General features: G+C 38.6%; 4 protein-coding genes and 1 pseudogene across 6 annotated transcripts; 3 read left to right on the top strand and 2 right to left on the bottom strand.

Moving 5' to 3' along the window:
- The first annotated feature begins 659 nt into the window (after positions 1-659).
- On the top strand, positions 660-5,602 carry LOC141841173 (uncharacterized). 2 transcript variants are annotated; one of them, XM_074729302.1, is made up of 11 exons: positions 660-820; positions 2,004-2,307; positions 2,990-3,199; positions 3,322-3,402; positions 3,486-3,572; positions 3,644-3,739; positions 3,845-3,898; positions 3,970-4,934; positions 5,027-5,075; positions 5,147-5,186; positions 5,292-5,602. In XM_074729302.1, the coding sequence occupies exons 2-11, from the start codon at positions 2,068-2,070 to the stop codon at positions 5,438-5,440; spliced, it is 1,971 nt and encodes a 656-aa protein (XP_074585403.1). In that variant the 5' UTR covers positions 660-820; positions 2,004-2,067; the 3' UTR covers positions 5,441-5,602. The 2 variants fall into 2 exon arrangements, with proteins under 2 accessions (XP_074585403.1, XP_074585404.1); XM_074729303.1 differs by having other exon boundaries at positions 809-881.
- Positions 5,603-6,036: 434 nt separating this feature from the next.
- Positions 6,037-7,015, bottom strand: LOC141837236 (uncharacterized; annotated as a pseudogene).
- Positions 7,016-7,641: 626 nt separating this feature from the next.
- On the top strand, positions 7,642-11,469 carry LOC141837982 (BTB/POZ domain-containing protein At2g04740). The gene is made up of 5 exons (XM_074725356.1): positions 7,642-8,134; positions 9,427-10,147; positions 10,228-10,264; positions 10,343-10,476; positions 10,944-11,469. Exons 1-5 carry the CDS (start codon positions 7,642-7,644, stop codon positions 11,272-11,274), a joined length of 1,716 nt encoding a protein of 571 aa, XP_074581457.1. The 3' UTR covers positions 11,275-11,469.
- A 194-nt stretch (positions 11,470-11,663) lies between these two features.
- On the bottom strand, positions 11,664-18,384 carry LOC141837983 (rho GDP-dissociation inhibitor 1-like). 2 transcript variants are annotated; one of them, XM_074725358.1, is made up of 6 exons: positions 18,195-18,384; positions 12,893-12,991; positions 12,571-12,637; positions 12,277-12,495; positions 12,044-12,168; positions 11,664-11,910 (listed from the first exon to the last, which is right to left on the bottom strand). In XM_074725358.1, exons 1-6 carry the CDS (start codon positions 18,246-18,248, stop codon positions 11,830-11,832), a joined length of 645 nt encoding a protein of 214 aa, XP_074581459.1. In that variant the 5' UTR covers positions 18,249-18,384; the 3' UTR covers positions 11,664-11,829. The 2 variants fall into 2 exon arrangements, with proteins under 2 accessions (XP_074581459.1, XP_074581458.1); XM_074725357.1 differs by lacking the exon at positions 18,195-18,384 and having other exon boundaries at positions 12,893-13,440.
- On the top strand, positions 15,130-21,087 carry LOC141837981 (glycerophosphodiester phosphodiesterase GDPDL4-like). The gene is made up of 9 exons (XM_074725355.1): positions 15,130-15,498; positions 17,013-17,306; positions 17,392-17,501; positions 17,608-18,109; positions 18,394-18,432; positions 18,525-18,812; positions 19,705-19,844; positions 20,012-20,492; positions 20,581-21,087. Exons 1-9 carry the CDS (start codon positions 15,381-15,383, stop codon positions 20,859-20,861), a joined length of 2,253 nt encoding a protein of 750 aa, XP_074581456.1. The 5' UTR covers positions 15,130-15,380; the 3' UTR covers positions 20,862-21,087.
- The last annotated feature ends 64 nt before the right edge of the window (positions 21,088-21,151 follow it).

The raw sequence follows: 21,151 nt of genomic DNA, 5'->3' as shown, positions 1-21,151 counted from the left end.
GGGAGTTGTAGGATCCGGATCCGATAAGAGTTCTAGATCTTTCTTCGGCCCCGGTTCATGGCAGCCTAACACGTGATTGGCTACGGAGAGTTTGATCAGGTATCTAGAAATTTTTAAAACACAAAATAAATTATTTATAATATTTTTAAAATAAGCAAAATTCAATTTGATGTACACCTAGGTCGACCTAAACATCGGCTGAGATCAAATTAATTAGAATTTTAATCCAATATTTAAAATCTCAATATGTTTATTTATTTTTTATCCGCTGAATTGAACCAATCACGAAGGTAACCGAAATTCCATGTCTGATTAGGTGTAATATCAATTGAATTAGAATTTTTTTTTGCTCTCATCCTTCGCAAACTCTTAACGAGCCTCAATTTGGTGTTCCCTGTTGCGAGGCCGTCAATTGATCCGACACAAAATCATGGTCATCATCGCTGACGGTCAGGCACAATCGACCGCTCACAATAAACCGTATCCTCGATTCTATTACTAACATGCGCGTCCATCTTCTGGAGTGTTCTTATTCCTCCGCCGTCCAATGAGACGCTGACTTTGGCTCCCAAAACACCCGGGCGTCGCTTATAACGCACGGTAATGTCACCGCGCACCGAAACGAAAGAAATAACAGCCCTAAACGCCTCGACGTTTTCCCCTTCCGCAAGATAAGAGACCCCAGGCGAGTAAACTTGCGCCATCCACCGGGAGTCACCGCATTCTCCGTAGGTTCTCGCGTACATCGATTTCTACCGCAAGCTCCCTTCCAACTCTGCAGAGGTCGATCGCGTGGTTCGCGTCGGCGCCGCTGTTGGAGGTAAGATCGCCACGCCATAGTTTGAGGTTTCTGCGATCCAGTTGCCAATCGATGTTGCTTTGTACGATTTTTTTCTTCTTCTTCTGTACTTGATTCAATTGTAGCAGTTTTCTTTCCTTTTATTTCTCTAATTAAGTGATTCTGCTTCTACAACGTAGTTCCGATTTTTTTTTATTGAATTGTTGTAGTTGAGTGCTTTTATTTGTTTTGATTTACCTGATTATATTTATGCTTGGTCGGGTTTAGTATTTTCATCATTGTTTCACCTTTCTCGGCGAACTTGTGGAAGCAAAGTTGAATTAGAAAAAGTTTGCCTTGGCATAACCTCACTCGAATAGATAGATTTTGATGAATATGTTGACTGCTTAGTAGAATTGGCGATTTAAAATAGCGTCTTTGTTCTTAGCCCCAGTCTAGTTAAGAACTTTGTTCAGAATAGCAAAAATCTATCCCCTTTTGTTGTTTTAGTTTGCTCTGTGGTTTCTTTGTGGCAGACAGTAGTTCTGCATCTTCAGTTTACTCTCGGGCAAAATAAAGAGTTCATGTAGAATTGGATCACCAGGAATATAGTGTTGCATAGAACTCAAAAAGGCAAGATATATAGTTGGGAGACACATCTTGAAGAGGAGGGCGAATTGGTAGAATTTGGAAGTGGTTGTTTTTACATTTGGGAATTGGTTCTCTTCATACATACTTAACTTTAATGTCTGAAATTGATTCTTTTACATATATACACATATAATAACCATAGGAACATGACTAAATATGTTTGCTATGTTTTCTTTTTAATTCTTTCGCACAAGTGAAATGTCATTTCTATCCATTCACAAGTTCATCTGGAATCAGAGAATTGAGTATGGATTGAAGTATATTTCTAGCACATAACAAAAGCACGGGCTTTCTGAAATTGTAATACGTTCACAACTTTTTTCTGTAGATCAGATTTATAATGATTTATCAATAATATATGAATGCTTGGAAACATTTAATGACAACTATTCTCTTAGTCATCTTCCTTTCATCAATATGATTTCATAATCCAGTACATAATAGTCTACTATTTACTTTTCCCTTTTCCTTAATAGTGGCTTTGTTGGTTTATAGCATAATGATAATAAAAGAATATCTAGTTCTTAGCGCCAACATTAATTTTGCATTCTAACTATCTTTTCATTTTTGGCAGATTGACAGGAAATAACTTATCATTATCTGTCAATTTGCATCCACATATATCTGTTCTAATCCAAATGGAGAGACTGAATAATTGCAACGTTCTAGTTGTTTGGAGAGGCATTGAGTTGAGTGTGGATGTTAACTCAAACTCTAATGTGAAGGAGTTTGGTCAGAAGCTTCAGGAATTGACTCATGTCAAACCTGACACAATGAGATTTTTTGTTCCACAAACTAATAGTAAAGGATCAAGGATGCTTAGTCCATTTTCTGATGCTCATTCCATGTTAAGCTTGCAAGAAGCTGCTATTCTTCAGGTAAGATATACATTCTTAATGCAACATAAATTGAAGCTGTTACCTAAGGAAATATGTTTGCAAGAAATTTGCTGCCAAGTGGAAACCAATAATCTACTTTCTATTTCTTCATCATCTATGGTTTATATATGTGTGTGTGTGTGTGTGTGTGTGTGTAGGATAGTAGTTATCATTCTTGGAGAAACAAGAAGCATGTGCTTGACTTGCCTTTCTTTCCTTCATATTCTTTGTAGGAAAATTCTCTACCATTCCCATTTGTTGGATTTTATGGACCTGTATCTTCTTGTAACATTCCCTTGCAATAAGTTCAAGAAGTAAATGAATAATTTGTCAAACTATCTTTATATGTGTAGGTGATTACAATTTGACATAAAAGTGATTTCATTTACTATTTCATCACGCTTTGAAAAATATTAGGTGATTATTCATGTTGGTCAATTTGACACTAAAGTATGATTGTGAAAGATTAGATAATACCTAATCTACTGATATGCAGATAGCAAAGCTGTCCTCTAGTCTTTAGGTTGAATGCTTATTGTTTCTGGACCAAGTCTCTTTTTCCTCGCTGAACAAACACCTCATAAGCATGTTGTTCTTTTTTATGGTGCATGATATTTAATTTGTTTGTCTTTGGAGCTATCACATGCTTAATTTGATTCCTTATCTTATTATTATTATTCAGGGAAAACCAATCCGGATGATGGGTGTTTTAAAAGATGAGATTGATGAGGTTTCTCAAAATAGTAAAAATGACCTAAGGATAATTGGGTTTGATGAAGAAGAAAAGCGATTGAAACAAAGAGCAACTTATAGGCCTCAATCTTCTCTAAAACTTCCTCAGGGAAACTACATTTTCTGTGAATTTCGGACACTACAAATTCCAGGAATACAGGTATTCTTTTAAGCAAAGCAATATCTGTTGCACTTATTGTCTGCCTGCAAACATGTAAAACCTGAAAATTTATGGACTACTTTCTTCTCTTTCTCACATCCGGCCAATTTTGTCTATGGTAGTTAACTCCACCACCTTCTGAGGCATTGAAAAGAATGCACATGCTTGCCTGTGATCCTGGGATTATTGCCATCATGAATAAGGTAATGACTCATTTCTCTGAAAATGATAGTTTTATTTAACAGCCTATAGTCATCTTATAAGATGCTTTTTTTTATTCTCTCAGCATCGATGGCGGGTTGGTCTTATGACTGAAATGGCACCAGAAGGATATGTAGGAATAAGTCCAGAATGCATTCTAGGTTTTAACAAGGTAAGCATGCTTCTGTATGGTTTACTTCTTTTGCTAAATTCTTAAGCAAGTCCCACTTTCTCGTTGTGCAGAATCACGGGGAAGAAATATCCCTTAGACTACGTACAGATGATCTCAAAGGATTTAGGAAATATGAAAGCATAAAAAAAACACTGCTACATGAACTTGTATGTTCTTTTCTGTAACTTGAGTCCTTTGTTTGTGATCCTGTCATATTCATGTAACCCCGTCGGTGAGGTTTCTTATGGTTTTTCTTTCAAAATTCATTTCAGGCCCACATGGTGTACTCAGAACATGATTCCAATTTCTTTGCTCTAAACAAGCAGGTACATCATAAAACACATGAAACTAAGTCATTTGTTGATGTTTATTTGCTAATGATTTTATTTGACCATAGTTGAATGAAGAAGCTGCTAGTCTAGACTGGACAAAATCAACCAGCCACACATTGAATGGTAGAAAATACACTGACAACTATGAAGAAGATGTTTATATCAATGCAAGTAGAGAGAGTCTTGGCCACAAACTCGGAGGAGCAATGAATTCGTTTGCTTCTGTTCGTGCATCGTCTGTTGCAGCAGCCTACGACCGTCTTGTAAATGTTTCAGCGAAGGAGCCCTTTCTTGTTGACAATAAGTCTGTGGGAAATCAAGTTAGTTTTGACTCTGAACCTGACCCAGATGATATGGTGGCTTCATTGGGAAATGCTTCCATTCTTGAAATGGTGAAAGACATTAAGGCATCATCTTCTAAGTCATACACGGTTGTGCATGATGAGCCTGATTACGATGATTCCTTAAATAATGAGAATGTGCTCGAGCCTGATCCAGATGATGCTCCCACTATCAGAGTTCTGACTACTGAGAGCCAAACTGTTCCTGTAGATATTGTAGCAACAGAGAATGAACATGATCCTGGTAACAACCTATCTGTTGATGATGCTAAAACCATCATGAGGCATGATACTGCAGGTATTGTGTCGAACAAGTTAGATACACAGCGGCAAGGAAATTTGGAACCTGGTCCCGACGAGTCCACAAGTAGCAGAATAATCCTAGATGTACAAATGGAAGAAATAAATCTCACAAAACTCCATGGAGAGCCTGATCCAGATGAATCCACCAAAGATATGCTTTCAGAAGCCCAGGAGAGGTTCCGACAAAGTACTGAAACTTCACCAATTGCAGATAACTCCATGCAAGTTGATGATGCCTATGATTTAGACAATCAAGATGTACAGAGAATTGAAGAACCTGCTGCTGTTTTTTGTTCACGCTTCCAGAAGGCCATTGATATTCTAAAATCAGAGGCAACGCCTTCACAAGCCGCCACAGCTCTTCAGACACTTTTCAAGATCGTCAGGTATTGCTTCGTCAAAATTTTCATATTTTTCTACATCAACTTCAAGCTTTCACCTCCAGTCGAATTGATTGGTTGGTCCCTACTGCTCATAGGAATGTGATAGAACACCCAGGGGAGATCAAATTTAGAAGACTAAGAAAGGTATTCTAAAATAAAGTCCCGCTTTAATAGTTTATCCATTGTTCCTTACTATTTATCTTCTGATCCTTTAGGCCAATCCTCAGTTCCAAAGGAATGTGGCAAATTATAAAGGTCAGCGCTCTTTAACTTTCTTTGATTTTTAATCTCTTACATCCTCTTTTCTTTCCTTTTTTTCTTTTTAACCTTATCTTAGACTAATATTATATGTTAAAACAGCTGCAATGGAGGTTCTCGCATTGGTAGGTTTCTGTGAAGATGTGATTGCTGATGAAATTGGGATGGTGGAAACGTTTTTGGTGTTGAAGAGAAATGATCCCGGTTTATTGTGGCTTGCAAAATCTTCTCTGGAGCTGTCTATGGCTTAGTGCAGGTATCAACATCATATCAGTCATCAGTGTACATTGTACATCCATGTACTGTTTAGGTTAAACAGTGGAGGTTGTAACTCTTCCTGCTTTCCTTTTAGCCACATGTATTAAATTCTGAACAAAATAAATTTGTAATAAAGCTGATACCTTTTGTCTTAATCGTTGTGTAGCTTGTGCTTTGATTTGCATGCTTTTATTATAGTTTTTATTATAATTGAACATGACCAATTTGAGGTATTTTAAATTTTAATTGTATATAAATTTATAATTTTGATGACCTGCATATTAATTGCGAGATTAGCAAAAGAAAAGTGACTTGCAAATTTGTAGTTAAGTCATTCGATTCAGATGATGAATAAAAGTTTAATTTATAAAAAGTATCTCCAGTACGTTGCTTGTGACCAATTGGTAAAATATTCTAATAAATATTCTCAAGTATTGTAAAAAATTTATTAAAAAATATCTCATTTAAGATTTTTTGACAACAATATTTATGAAAAACAAAAAAAAATTGTGGCTTTTGCCAAAATAAATAAATAATACATGTCTCGGATAAAAACTAACTAATTCCGAACCAAGTCAATAAGACTTGATTATAAACAAAATTTAGGACTTTTTTTACTAAAACCCATATTTTCCTTTTGACCGAAAGCCAATCTGCACCGCCGCCAGCCTTCCCTCCGCCTCTCTGCAACCTTCGATCATCCGCGCCTTCTTCTTCTCCTCCTTCCTCGCCTCGCCGCCTCCCTGCTCCGCCTCCCGGTCGCCCCTCCGCCTCACGTACGCGCCCAGCCACTTCGCCTCCACATACTCCTTCCGCCGCCACGGCGGCAGCGGCATCCCGGCGCTCTTCATCGACTCCCTCATCGCTTCGCACATCACGCTCACCACGCGCCCCACGGTCACCTCCGTCCCGGCGAATACCGACGGGATCCGCCGTAGGAGGGCGGCGTAGGCGGCCGACGGCCGTGGGATCGCGAACTCGGCGGTGAAGTCTATCTCCAAGATGTAGCGCCGGCGGCCGCCGAGGTGTATCACGTCGATGAAGTCGTGGCGGCCGGCGACGGTGACGACTCCGTCGGCGGATCGTTCCCACGCGGAGGTGCAGAGCCCTTCCAATTATATGACACCAATTTAGATCGAGATTTCTTTAAAATAGGTGAAAATATTGATTAAGTGTGAAAAATATTTGAAGGATTATCTTCTAAAAACTACGATGGGGGAAATTTTTTTTGAAATTTACCCGCATCAAATCCCCGGTCTCGGAGCCAGCCCACGACTCGCATCTTCAACTCGTCGCCTCTCTGCCCGAATCCCACCGCTGCCACGGCCCGCTCCGCCTCCGCTCTGATTCCACTCGCCACCGAGTCCCCCTCCGATTCCTGCAGCGCCGCTTCCAATGCGCTCCAACCCGTGTCCTCCTCCTCTTCCTCTTCCTCCATCTCTTCCTGATCATCCTCCTCCCCGAAGTAGAACGACTCGACTAGGTCCGCCAAACCGAACGAGACTAACGACAGTTGCTCCGGGCTACGCCGTGCCGTCGCCGTCCGCCGCTGCCCAGTTAATCATCATCGCGCCAATCTCCTCTTCCCTCTCTCCGTGTATTTTCAAATATCTACAAAATGTATAAATAATATATATTTGAAAGAGAGAATACTTAATTACAAATCAAAAAGTTGTGAGAGCGAGGCAACTCGTTGATGGCTTTATAATCATGGGCATGCACGTCGTCGATGGCTCGCTACCACTCGTGTGGTAACTGTAATCAAAACCGGTCTAGGGTCAGTGTATCTGATTGGGAGCGACCAGATTCAATGTATCATTATACTTGTATGTATGTGGCCATAATCTCGGAGTTAGGAGTGTTCGATGGATAACGTAATTATATCGGTTTTTTACACGTGTAAAATAAATGTAATATTCAAACAAGCTATTACAGTGAGCAATACTGACTTGGGCTCAACTAATCAACGTACTAAATTTTTTATGGGGATAAATTTATTATTGTTATTTAAAATCATCAGAGAAAATCAACTAAATGATATAGTAAAAAATAGTATAAAACCAATATTTATTGGGCTCATCCTATTCGGGCCCAATATTGTACTGAGAACGATTTGACTTTGGGCCTAAATTTGGCCCAATAGAGTGAACATCAAGAACCCCTGGCTTCATGTTTGGGGCGCAGTAATTTCGCCATGTTTGAGACCTCGAGCCGCTCTCGGTGGGAATTGGAGGCGGAGCTCGGCGAGCTCGACCTCGACCCGGAGGACCTCCACCCTCTTGTCCCCCTCAAGAAGGTCCCAGCGGGCGACCTATTCGAGGCAGCGCGTGCCGGCGACCTCGACCGCCTCCACTACCTCCTGGAGTCCGGCGTGAACGTGAACGCTCGCGACGCCTGGGACTCCGTCGCGCTCTACTATGCGTGCCTCGCTGGCCACGTCGAGGCGGCTCGCATGCTTCTCGAGGCCGGCGCCATCTGCTCCGAGCGCACCTTCGATGGGGACCGCTGCCACTACGCCGCGCTCAACCTCCGGGTGAGGCGCCTCCTCAAGGCCTTCGAGGCCCGACCTCCGCCTCTCGCCCCGTTGCCCGCAGCACTTCGGGACACGTTCCTCGCCTGCGTCGCTAATCTTCGTGCCTACGTCGAGCAGTGCGAAGCTGATGCTGGCGCCGCCGCGTGGTCTTCAGGTCAGTTGCAATTCTATCGACTAAAAGTTTCAATTTTTATTTAAAAAAATATGCTGAGTTATTCGTCACTAAGCTAAATATTACTTATCATAGTTGGTTTTAGTCCATTCTTTTGGGCATATCATCAATCTCCTTATTGGCAAGATTGAAACATGTAAGCTTGACAGTGTCCATTGGTAACCAAGAATTTTGTAACATATTTGAATCTCCATAGACGCATTAGCCGAGATCTTGTTATCCAACTTCTTGAGTTTGTAGGTGAATGTCCATGGACTTACTGAGATTTGGTTATCTAATTTTAAGTTGTGTATGAGGGTTCATAGACAAGTTAATTCTATGTTTCTTAGGAGAAGCATGACCAGGTATAGAAGAGAAATATTTAAGCTAATATATCATAGTCATCAACAATAAACCATACTAGTATCATCTATTAAAGTTGGCTACATAGAATTTCATTCATCCATCGAATTACATGAAGGCTATAGACAATTCAGCTCCTCTACTATAGATTTTATAGGTCATGTTTGAACATGTTTATATAATCTTTTCATACATTTTTCATTTTATCATGACCTAATTGCTCTTTGATAATACTTGTTTTTTTCCTAACTGATCATATAACCCTTTTACTGTTTTAATGGAACACTATTAAATTCATATCATTTTCTAATGGAAAACATCTATTACATCCTTAGTAGATCTAATCTATAATTATATGCTTTTATAGCATTTCTAGATTATTTTTTTCACTAAAATCCACCACAATTATTGTGTATGGATTCTATTGTAACCTTTTCAAGTCAATAGAGATCATTTGCAAATCCTAGTCCAATATTTTGTTGTTTGTTGTATTGTAAAATAAATGACATTTATAGTTGCATGAATACCAAATTGATTTTCTGAAATATATATTACTTATTCTTCTCTCGATCACCCTTTCCCAAACCATATACATGTGTTTTTATTGGAAATTTGACCTTGATTAAATAGTTAATGGGAGTTGAAGAAAAAAAATACTTGTAAGACATGAGAAACTTCAATAGATTCTTTAAGATAATAATACTATGACTTTGGGGAGTACTAATATTGACAATAATAATGTTGTTACCTCATAGAAGATTCCTGATTTCAAGCATTTTGAGAATCATGCATTGTCGATCATCTTCTAAATTAACTCTCCAATATAAAATGTATCTAGAATGGCTGATTGTTATCGAACACTAGATAGTGTATCTGGTGATGCAAATTTACTGTTTGAATCATTCCTGACGGGATTACTACTGCATGAATAGGTTACTTTTCACTGGGTGGTGGATCCAACTCTCTTCCTTTCCCCCCAGATATTACATTTTATGTTGATGGCAAGCCAATTGAAGCTCATAGGGTCATATTAAGTGCACGGTCACCATTCTTCAGAAGGAAATTTGAGACAGATTGGAAGGAGAGGAAGGAAGTGAGATTCTCTAGCCAAAAATTATCTTATCATGCTTTATACAGTCTTATCCATTTCTTCTACTCAGATAGACTTGAAGTTGCAGTTGATGATATGGAGGATCTTGTTCACACGTGCAGAGCTTGCAAGTGTGATCAACTGCAAAACATATTACAGAAAGAACTAATTCATCAAAGATATGCTGAGTACAAATCATTAAGGGATGTAGACAACTCGCAGAAAAGATTCATCTTACAAGGTCTGTCACTACCAGAGGAAGATAGGCTTCCTTATGCACTGCACCGCATTCTGCTGGCTTCTCTTTCCAACTCTAGTATGGATAACATTATCAGCACACCTGAGTACAGCAATGACTTAGCTGATGTTTGCATAAAAGTTGGCAGAAGGATTTTCAGGTGTCACCAAGTAATCCTGGCATCAAGATCAGAATATTTCCGGGCAAGGTTGTCTCGAATGGCAGATTTTCGTGAAGGGAACAACCAGCTGCCAAATCTCATCCTTCCATTTCTTGAAGAACATGATTTAAGCACAAATGCCTTTGAAAAGATGATTGAGTATATGTAGGCAACAAAATTATGATAAATCTCTTAGTTTTTTTTAGATGCTGTTTGTTGTTTCTAATACTTCTTGTTAAACTTAGGTACACTGATGCCTTGGAAGACCTGGACCCTGATCAGGTAGCACGTTTATGAGTTGACAAATATGAAGGCCTGGTTTTTGTTCCTTCCAGTTCCTAATTCCAAGTACTCATACAGGCTGAGGAAATATTTGATGCTGCTTCAAGATACTTGCTATTTCCTCTTAAACGTGCTGTTGCGGATGCGCTGCTACCTCACCTAGAGCACGTTTTGCCTGCTGATCTTTGCCATTGGCTGGTATTATCGGACATGTAATGCATCTTCCTTTAATCCTAATTTGTCTACCTTGTTATTTTCTGCATTGTGAAGATTTTTGTCTACCTTGTTTCTGACTTCCTTACCTTTAATTTAATGAAAGTGTGTGCCTGTGTATGAAACTTAGATGCCCGTATTCTTTAGAGAGGTTCATACAACATGCTAGGTTAACCAAATGCAAATGTTTAACATAAATAATGGGCAAAAAAAAAATTTTATTTTGGGTGTCATGCAAAATGGTATTTAAATGCATATGTATGTCAAAACATAACATTTTTAGACTAACAATGGGATGATATAAATCCCCAAAGAAGAGGGATGCTTGAGAAAGGATGTGATGCAATGGGTACCCTGAAGATTTTGTTAGGCTACCTTATGCTTAGACTGCGATACTTGTTAAGAGTTGAAATGAACTATACTTAGCATTTGTATTTTCTTTAAGTTGCTTGATTTTGTGATTCAGGTATGGTGTTCTCAAGATCAGGGAATACTGCTTGGATGTTATTGCATGCAATTTTGAGACATTTGCTGATACTCGTGAGTTCCGCGCTATGCTCTTGACTGTTCCACCGCCATCTGGTGACTCCTCTTTGAGAACCACTTGCCCAAGTGCTCCAGGCTCTAGAGGAAAGTCTGATCAGGCTAACCTTCTTGACGATTTGCGAGAGAAATGGTTGGAGGCCGAAGCAGCCATGCTGGATAAGCGAGATGAAAGCGCAGCTCTATTTGACAAGCGACTTGAAATGCTTATGGCTGTCGCAGAACAAGAAGCCAATGAAACTCTGATGCAATAGATACATAATCATCCTGAAAATGCATCTTCAAAATGTAGCTTGTTTTTGATATCTGTTGTTGGTAAAGAAAGTAACTTTTCTTGCGATCAGTTTGTTGTTGTGTCAATGTATTGAGATAAACCACTATGCCTGTTTTTTAAATTGACAAAATAATGATTAAGAGGAGAAAATCGATTATTATTTTTTTGTTTCTAATTTTTCAATGGCATATTTAATTATTTTTTGTTGTACTTTATTGTGAAAAAAGATACGATGATAATGCAATATTGTTATTCCTACAAGATATTGTCTTAATGAGGACTAATCCATCCATCCATCCAAAAAGTTCTCAATTATTAATAATAAACCTTAATCTTATGATCTAACAAACACTACCAAATGTTCTTCAGTTAAACAACAGAATAGAAAACAAACAGCTAATTAAGCCTCACTCAATTTAGACTAAACACCCCATTAAATGGTTGAAACTCACAGAAAATGAAACACACTCAACGATATTTCTTCATTAATTATTTCTTTAGTTCTTGAATTCTTGCAAATTTCTACTGAAGAATTTCAACTGATTGGAAGCCATTCTCTGCGAATGTCAAAGGTGTAGTTGATCTCCAAGTAGCACTTGCCATCATCATCCACAAACTGATACAAGAGGTGAAATATGCCATCAGTAATCACGATAAGGATCAGAAATCCTCGTCTACATTCCATTGACCTTCAGTTTCAGGTCAACCAGTTGACTCGCCCAGTAAGATATGATTTTAATGAAACTTACTTTAGTTCTTGCAGAATATGTTCCTCTTGCAAATATTCCACAAGGAGTGATTTCTTCTGGTGTTTCGTATGTGTAGGGCTCCACTTGAGGACTGAAGGTGCCCAACATTTCTTTGGTTCTGTCCACTGTAATGAACGAACACATTAAAAGGAACAACTGATCACATTTCATTTCAAAGTTTAGAATGGATCGTTCGTGTTTAAATAGATCAGTTAGATAGAGAGGTTAACGACCTTTGATTCCGGTTTTCCAAACTGTGTTGGTGTATCTCAAACCGGAGACGATATTGTTACTGACAGAGAAGTTGAACTTCAATCTGTAGTGACTTCCTTCTTTCAAAGTAAACCACACGCGGCGATAGTCCGGCACGGCGAGAAGGGGGAGAACTATGTGAGGCCTCTCCGGGGAGATGATTGAGAGACTCAAAATCTTTACTTCTGGCTCCAAGATTTCTACCACAAAACCATGAAATGAACTTTTAATGCACGAAGATGGAGGACATTTGCAGAATTTAACTTAAAAAGTACCTCCCACAGCATTCAAATCCACACTTCCTAGCAGTTGCTCTTTCCACTTCCTTAGGCTCTCGTCCTCCTGCAAACCACCAAATTAGAAGAAATTATTAAAGCATGAAAAGGTCTCCAGTTTGAAATTTCTAAATAAGTGTAAGAAGATTACCCAAAAACAAACAAACAAACAAACAAAAACTGTTTGATAGTATCATTTTTTAGTTCTTCTTATGTTTCTTGATGAGTAAACTGAAATTAGTTCTATTTAATAAGTAGAAGACCATCATGCTTTTTTTAGTAGAGAAATAAAATACAGAAAATTAAGGGTCTTTTTTTTTACCTTGTCTTTCTCCATCTGATCTTTGAGGCTGACCTGAGGCCCCAGGTCAACGCTTGTAACACCTTTCTCATCATCATCGTCTTCTTCTTCTACTTCTTCCTCCTCTGGGTCACGAAGAGACGTCTTGTTCAGTTGCCTCTTGACCTCGTCCTCCATCGTCTCCGCTTCGTTCTCAGTCGCCGTCAAGATCCCATTTTTCTCGCATTGCTCGCTCTTCTGCTCCAAAGCCATGGCGTTGGAGCAGGGAAGTGTTCCAATGGCGGAATACATGACATGAATGATATGAACACTCAGCGACGGCTTAAGAGCACAAAGGAAGGGCTAGAAACCAAAAAGAGAAGAACAAGAGAGCCAGGACAAGGAGAGTTGACACAGAAATTAAAGGAGGCAAGAGCAAGTAAAGAACCAAAGAAAACAGGTTTAATTTTGAAGTGAAAGAGAGGAAGAATCAAAGAAGAGATGGAAAGGTTTTGAAGGAAAGCAACAGATTCCAAATTCAAAATGCCAAATCCGCAGTGGAAATTGGAGAAGATGGAGGAGAGAACGTGAGGGGCACTTCAATTCTTCACAGGGCTGGAAAAGGAAACCGAGAGAAGACCGAAGAGGAGAGGATTATTTATTTGGTCGGAAGAAATCTTTCAGTAAATCTAAATTTAAAAAAAAATAATATTTTTTAATAAAGAAAAAATATATTTTTTAATAATCCAAATATTTAATGCGGAGGTGCGAACGACTATCTTCGGTTGCGATTGAACAGTAGATACTTAATTAATCTATTGAACGTCGGATAAGAAAATAATATTTAAATATTCATTTATTTCCATAATTAAATTCCAGTTAGGGTTAAAAAATTACATGTGAGAACAGATTGCATTGCCTATCGCCTGCGATAGCAGTGGGGCCCACGCTATGTCGTTGGCCCTGGGCCCGCCCAATCTAGATAGCCATGCGATTTGGCTCACTTTACCAAATGACTTTTTCTTTTTTAAGATAAAAATAAATAGTTTAATAATCAACCTACACGTGGTAGAAAACCATTGGAGAAATCTCCTTTTATTCAATAATAATAATAATTTAAATAAAAGAAACAAACTTCCTTTTTATTTGCATTATTATTATTATTATTATTATTGTTATTTTCTTTCTTTTTTTTTTTTTCAATTCTAACAGTGGAACGTGATCCAGCGAAGCTAAATCTTTTTTTATTTAATGCACCGGAATCTAATTAGCAAGGTTGGCCACAACTGGAATATTAATTCCTCCCACCAATTATTTTAATTAATTTTTTAGTGGAAAAAATGGATCGAATTCAAAATTTATATAAAAAATAAAAAGTTTACACTCTTACGTAGAAAGTAAAATAATTTAGATCATATAAAAAATTTAGATCATTAATCTATTTATCAAAGAAAATATATAACGGTTTTATTGTCAATGTTCTATTTATGAGCAAGAATAAACGTAAATATTTATTTAATTTTTCATTCTCTTTAATATAAATTTTTTGTTTCCGTCCATTGATAAATGATAATGAACTCGTGAATGAGTGACGAGCTTTTCAAGTGTCTTGGCGTGATCATGGTTGGCTGTTGGGTTCACGAGGGTAAGGAGGGATGTAGCCGAAGGTGAGACAACAGACAAAAACTGATTTAACTAATTCACGAGCAAGGACAGTAGTAGGCCCCATTAGTCATTTGAAGCATTGCCCTGGTCCCACTATTTCACAGCTGGTAGGGACCAACCAGAGCCTGCCACCTGTTCCTATCGTCCTTTTATAGGCTACGATAAAAATGAAAAATTACTGATTTTTTTTAGCATGAAATAATTTTTAAAAATGGAAAAATTTAATGCCATTATTAAATAAGCCAATTAACTCGTGGCCCACAAGCACGTGAAGGAGAGAAGCGGTGGAGTTTGAGTTAACATTTTTTTAAAAAATATATATATATTTTAATAATATTATTATTATTTTGATAGATAAGCGACGGGATACGTACGTATATGTTTGCTACATTATTGTAAAATTACTAATTACGAGGGGTAAAAAAAATAACGAAATTTAAAATTTAAATTTAACGTACGTAGCACAAGCTGTGCACGTGAGAAGTGTGGGGACTTGACGAGCCGCCACCTTCGCCTATCTGCTTCAGTCCATTATGCGAGCTGAGCTGGGAACAACTCGTCTCTCAGTGACTCAGTCTCGGTCGTCGTCATCTCGCTATCCTGCCGCGTAAACAGAAATTGAAGGAAAGATTTCCACTTTGTTCCAGCGGTTGAGCTTAATTCCGTACGTCGATTACGCTGCAAATTGTGGTTATGGTGCCGATTTGTAACCTTTTCATGTAGGAATTCGTAAAATAAAAGGCATACAACAACCAACATCGCACTGCTGTCCTTCCACCATTGCCCAGTTCCACCTTCCCTTGCTCCTCTGGACGGTGGAGGAGCCAGTTTTTGATCAGTCTCTTCGCGTGCGGGCGGGCGGGCGATGATGAAGAGGTCTGGTGTGGCCGTCCTCGCCGCCTTCCTCGTGGGGTTCCTGCTGTTGTTTCTGCGAGTGGGTCTCACCGCTGGCCAGAATACCTCGCCATGGCTGACCTTGAGCGGTATGCTCTCCCTCTCGCTAGCGACTGTTCTCTTTAATTTCTTGCTTGGTAAAGGCGGGATTTTTTGTAGATCTGTTGTGAGTTTTTGACTCTTGAGCAGGCGGGATTTTTTTTTTAGGATTTCCTTCTCGCTTTTTATTTATTTTTTTCCTCCAGGGTTATAGCGGATCCTTCTAGTATTTTTATTTTACTTCCTGCTGAAGATATAACTGATACAGTTGGTGTTTGCAGAAATGTCTAGTTGCTATTTTATCGTAGAAATTTATATTTCATGCAAAGCTAGTGTGCTATGAGGTTATGAACATTTGAAGCAAGTTCACCCACAGCCACAGGAAACGTTTTTAGGAAATTGATTCTGTGGAAAATGGAAATTTGACAAGAAAGATTTAAGAGCCTTCAGCAATTTTGATTATAGTTAATGCCGAGAGTCGTGGAAAGTTTCATCTTCTATCTACATTTATTTTAATTTGTTTCTTGTGCGTTTATTCAAGTGCTAGATTATATGTTAAGGTGGATCCTTTGGCTTTCTGCTTCCAGATGAGGATGTACACTGATACATTTGGTTTTTGAAGAAATGTCTACCTGCTATTTTTTGCTTGTAGAAATTTCTATTCGTGCTGAGCTAGTGGTGTGCGCTTGTGAACATTTGAAGCAAGTTCACTCCAATGGCATGAAATACAGAAAATGCTACCATTTAGATTTAGGGATAACTATGGCTATAAGTTGGACTTGAGTCTTGATCGGGATGTCAAGACTTAAGTGGGGAGATGATGACACCCCAATTTAGTTTCTCGTTATTTGTTGTGCTAACCAAGAAGCCTTATAAGCTTAAATGAAGGAGCTATTATTAACTGAAGTGTTTTGGCCTAGTTGTTCAATCTGATGAGAAGATGGGTTGGTTCTCTAAGCGTGTCATGACTAGTGATTGAGGGAAATTTATTAAGGGTTCTGAACCAAAGAGCTTAACAAGACTGGTGGTGTGCGTGGAAGAAAATTTGCTCGGTTTTGCAATTTGAACTTATCATACAATGCTGTTAGGAATCAGGAAATGCAGAATGACGTGCACCATTGTTAAGTTATCCATTGTTATTCCAGTGGCTCATATGAAGCTGAATCATGTTCCTGAAAATTTACAATCTTTATTTGGCCACTTTAGCCATGAATCACAATCAGTTAGGGTCATTATTTCATCACATGACAAAAGGTTAGCTATTATAATGATGCTTTGTTCAAGTTTGATTTTCAATCGGGGAAAAAGATTTGCAAAGTGAATTAACATGTAGAAAATGGATGCCTAAAACACAGTACTGTGGCCATGAACTAATACGGTGACTGATTGATTTATTTGACAAGTGTATGCCAGACTTATTCTCGTACATAGCCTGACAATGAGATTATGATATGCACAGTTTATTACCTTATTTAACTTCATAATGTATAATCTTCAGTCTATTTCTGATTTACTATGTCTTTTAGCTTTGTGCTGTGCCTCAACCAAGGTTGTCATATTTCAGGTAGAGCCCCTGCAATAATAGCTAAAGGAGGCTTGTCTGGGTTGTTTCCTGATTCCAGTCTCATTGCCTATAATTTTGTGTCACTTATCAGTTCAAATGACACAACTTTATGGTGTAATGTGCAATTGACAAAAGATGGCATTGGGGTTTGTCTTCCCGACATCAATTTAGACAATTGCACTAATATTGGATTTGTTTATCCTCAGAGTCAGACAACATACATGGTTAATGGTGTAAACACATCGGGCTGGTTCTCTGTGGATTTCACCAGCAATGATTTGTCACAAGTTTTCTGTAAGTACAAAATATGTCTGCATACGCATTGTTTTAAAACAAGCGTGAAGGATGATATACTCATCATTGATTATATTTTGATCAGTAACGCAAGCAATTTATTCTCGAACACCTAAATTTGGTGCCTTCCCCATTCTTCCTGTTGATGTTTTAGGGACACAAATCAACCACAGTGCTCTTTGGTTAAATATACAGGTAAACCTAAGTATCCTTTTCCATACTACTTCTATCAATATTGATACAACTTTCAAGCACAATAGCACTTTTTCATATAACTTCTTTTGCCATGCTCATAATGCAGCATAATGCTTTCTACACACAACACAACCTGAGCATGAGGAGCTTTCTTCTTTCTGCAGTGAGGCAAATCATTGTGGACTATGTGTCCTCTCCGGAGGTGGTTTTCCTTAGTGGCATAGCACCGAGACTTCGAAACACCAGAACGAAACTTATTTTCCGTTTTCTTGACAAAAGCATCAGTGAACCATCTACAAACCGGACATATGGTTCACTGTTGAGCAATCTCACATTTATTAAGACGTTTGCTTCTGGAATTCTTGTTCCAAAGAATTACATTTGGCCAGTTTCGAGTGATAATTATCTGCTACCTTACACATCCATTGTGAACGATGCTCATAAAGCTGGGTTGGAGATTTACGCAGCAGACTTTGCAAATGATAACATTTTGAGCTTTAACTACAGCTATGATCCAGTAGCAGAGTATCTCATGTTCATTAACAATGGAGTTTTCTCAGTTGATGGGGTACTGACAGACTTCCCTATAACTCCATCAGAGGCAATAGGTAAATCTTTCTCTTTCTTTTTCCCTGAAGATTTAATCAAATTGTTATTTTCTTGTAAGAGAAATTAATTTCTTCCCTCCAAAACACCAGCTGTGCAACTAAGCTTTTGTTCTTCTTCTTCCTTTGAACTATCTTCCATGTTCTTTTAGTTTGATAAATGCAAACAAGAAGTAAATGCATTCAGCCATCATTTTTATCGCTACCATGAATATTTTTTGACAGTGATAGCTAATCACATATTAGAATTTCCTGCTACTACTTTGACATAGTTGTAATTGTTGCAGGTTGTTTCTCTCAGTTAAACAAAAGCAATATCGATCATGGTATGCTGATTTCCTTTATAGCACTCAGCTTTAGACACAATTGCCGCTTATGATAGTTTTTCTCAATATTTTCCTTTAAAATTATAATACAGGGAAACCTTTAATCATCTCAAATAAAGGAGCCAGTGGGGACTATCCAGATTGCACTGATTTGGCTTACCAGAAAGCAGTCGAGGACGGTGCAGATGTTATTGATTGTCCTGTTCAAGTTACAAAAGATGGACATCTAATTTGCATGAGTGCTATAGACCTTACCGACACTACCACTGTCACAAGATCACAGTTCAGTTCTCAATTCTCCAGCATTCCTCAACTTCAGAGTACTCCTGGAATATTTACTTTCAATCTCTCATGGGACCAAATCCAGAAGAATTTAAAACGTGAGTTCATTTGCTTTCCTGATCTTTTCTTGTAGCTAGTAACTTGGCATGGAAGAATTTGATAGCTTGATATATAAGTTAGGGTACGTTGTTGTATTCAGAAATTGTTGTTTCTTCTGTAAAATCAATAATTCTTTAAATTTCCTAGTCCTATTGGTATGAGCAATCAACATGGTTGTGGATCTGTGATAATATCTACTTGGTGGGAAGGAGCCGAAATAGAAGGAGATGGAGAAGGAAAAGATGAAGAACAGTTATTTGCTTGGACGGAACTACAGAGAGTAGGAGAGATTCCTTCACCTCTCTTTTCCACCAAAATTAATGCACCCAAAAATTGGAAGGAGAGCAGGAAGAAAATGATAAAGGGTCAATATCATTACTACCTGCTAATTGCTACTAGATGTCAAACCACCATCGGACCATCATCAGGCCATTGCTAGTTGTCGCCGTCAGTGGCCATTAATTGTTGATGGGCCATCATCATTTGCCTGATATGATCGTCAATCACTGGCTGCCGATTGGTGGTAGACAGCCTTGGCCTTTTTGAATTGAATGGAAAAGAGGTTGAATAAGGGTGGAGATGGAGTTTTTCATATCCTCTTCTTCCTCTCCTCCACTTTCAAGGCATCCCATATAGAATTCTATATCATAAAAGATTCAAAGTAGTAATTTAATCTTTATAGACAGTTAACATTTCTTTTCTTCTATGTTTCTGGTATCTGATTCTAGCATAGTCAATATGCCTCCTTTCATCCTTCTATTGGATTGCTTGCAATTATCCTTCTTTGCTGCTCTAATCATTCATTTAATCAACATGCAGCGATGGCACATCCTTCTCCTTATTCCCAGCTCTTCAATATCGAATAATAACATTTATTTTTGCATGCTGCAGCATTAATTTCGCAGCCGTTTGCATCATTCACTATGGTGCGGAATCCACTTTACAAGAATAGTGGAGCTTTCATGACACTATCTGATTTTCTAACATTTGCGAAAAACAAGCCTTTGTCTGGGGTCTTAATCTCCGTGGAGGTGAGTAAAGAGACAGTCACTTGTACCTCCAATCCAAATGAATATCATCAAAATTCTTCCAATTATATAGTTCTTGAGATAGCAATGCTAGACAATATCTAATTTGCAAATAAGAATGTTTTATAGGATTAAGCCTTTAGTAGTTACTAATGCCTCCATGGTTACAGCATGCTGCTTTTATGGCTCAGCAATTAGGCTTTAGCGTAGTAGATTCAGTCATTTCTACCCTAAATGATGCCGGTTATAACAAGACAACTTTAGAAGTCATGATTCAGTCATCCGACAGTGCTGTTCTAGTGAAGTTCAAGCAGCTAACAAAGTATAAGCTTGTCTATCAAATTGATAAGTCCATTGGTGATGCTATCAGTTCCTCAGTGGCAGATATCAAGAGATTTGCCAATGCTGTGGCCCTTCAGAAACAATCCATTTATCCTTCATCCCTGCTGTTCACTACACGCGAAACGGGTTTGGTTTCTCAGTTTCATGAGGCAGGCCTTGACGTATATGCTTATGTCTTTTGTAATGAGTTTGTATCGCAACCGTGGGACTTCCTTTCAGATGCCACTGTCGAGATCAATTCATATGTCAATGGAATTGGAGTTGATGGGGTAATTACAGACTTCCCTGGGACAGCTCGTCGATACAAAAGTATGGATACTCTATAATTGTTTTGCATTCGTAAGACATGTAAGACTACATTTGGCTTTTGACACACATGGTTCTGCATATTCTGCAGGGAGTTCATGCAGGAACATGGGAAGCAATACACCAAACTTCATGCAACCTATTCAAGCTGGCCAACTATTACAGCTAATGCTTCCGAGTGACATGCCACCCGCCTTATCGCCGATGCTATCCTTGACGATTGCTGATGTGGTAGAGCCACCTCTGCCTCCTGCCTCTGTCCCTGTGGCTCCTGGTGCTGCACCGCCTTCTCCAAGGCCATCCAGCGGACATCATAACGTTGCACCACTGTTCTTTACATTGTTGATGATCTGCGTCTACCTTCTTATCTGACTGAGACCCAAATGATTTTCTGAAATTTGTTGTGGCAAGTAAGCAAGCTACTGTGATGATCATCTGGTCCCTTTTACCATTCTTTTTTATTTGATTTTGTTCCTTTTTTATGGTTCTTCATCCTTGTGTTGTTTATTCTACCCTGCTCAAGTCTAAGCTATCAAAACCACTGTAAACATTTCAATGTAGCATTTCATGGTATTGAATCTGTTTTGTTCTTTCCACATGTTCAGTAAATGTTTGATATTGGTCGGTATAATTTTTCAACTCTGAGGGGTAAAGTGAAAAAA

This window comes from Curcuma longa, chromosome 11, assembly GCF_044706935.1.
Source record: "Curcuma longa cultivar G26 ecotype Majalengka, Jawa Barat chromosome 11, ITB_CL_G26_1.1, whole genome shotgun sequence".
Taxonomy (NCBI): Eukaryota; Viridiplantae; Streptophyta; class Magnoliopsida; order Zingiberales; family Zingiberaceae; genus Curcuma; species Curcuma longa.
This window is presented reverse-complemented; position numbering and strand designations above follow the sequence as displayed.

What these genes read in the sequence shown, in the direction of transcription:
- LOC141841173 (XM_074729302.1), top strand. Translation starts at nt 2,068, where the DNA reads ATGGAGAGACTGAATAATTGCAACGTTCTAGTTGTTTGGAGAGGCATT. An exon ending in TACAAATTCCAGGAATACAG is followed by an intron (nt 3,200 to 3,321) that starts GTATTCTTTTAA and finishes TGTCTATGGTAG; the next exon opens with TTAACTCCACCACCTTCTGA. An exon ending in ACACTTTTCAAGATCGTCAG is followed by an intron (nt 4,935 to 5,026) that starts GTATTGCTTCGT and finishes TACTGCTCATAG; the next exon opens with GAATGTGATAGAACACCCAG.
- LOC141837981 (XM_074725355.1), top strand. Translation starts at nt 15,381, where the DNA reads ATGATGAAGAGGTCTGGTGTGGCCGTCCTCGCCGCCTTCCTCGTGGGG. An exon ending in AATCCAGAAGAATTTAAAAC is followed by an intron (nt 18,813 to 19,704) that starts GTGAGTTCATTT and finishes TGCATGCTGCAG; the next exon opens with CATTAATTTCGCAGCCGTTT. An exon ending in GGGTCTTAATCTCCGTGGAG is followed by an intron (nt 19,845 to 20,011) that starts GTGAGTAAAGAG and finishes CCATGGTTACAG; the next exon opens with CATGCTGCTTTTATGGCTCA.
- LOC141837982 (XM_074725356.1), top strand. Translation starts at nt 7,642, where the DNA reads ATGTTTGAGACCTCGAGCCGCTCTCGGTGGGAATTGGAGGCGGAGCTC. An exon ending in GAAAAGATGATTGAGTATAT is followed by an intron (nt 10,148 to 10,227) that starts GTAGGCAACAAA and finishes TGTTAAACTTAG; the next exon opens with GTACACTGATGCCTTGGAAG. An exon ending in AAGACCTGGACCCTGATCAG is followed by an intron (nt 10,265 to 10,342) that starts GTAGCACGTTTA and finishes GTACTCATACAG; the next exon opens with GCTGAGGAAATATTTGATGC.
- LOC141837983 (XM_074725357.1), bottom strand. Translation starts at nt 13,162, where the DNA reads ATGTATTCCGCCATTGGAACACTTCCCTGCTCCAACGCCATGGCTTTG. An exon ending in TTGGAAAACCGGAATCAAAG is followed by an intron (nt 12,169 to 12,276) that starts GTCGTTAACCTC and finishes CGTTCATTACAG; the next exon opens with TGGACAGAACCAAAGAAATG. An exon ending in CATATTCTGCAAGAACTAAA is followed by an intron (nt 11,911 to 12,043) that starts GTAAGTTTCATT and finishes CTCTTGTATCAG; the next exon opens with TTTGTGGATGATGATGGCAA.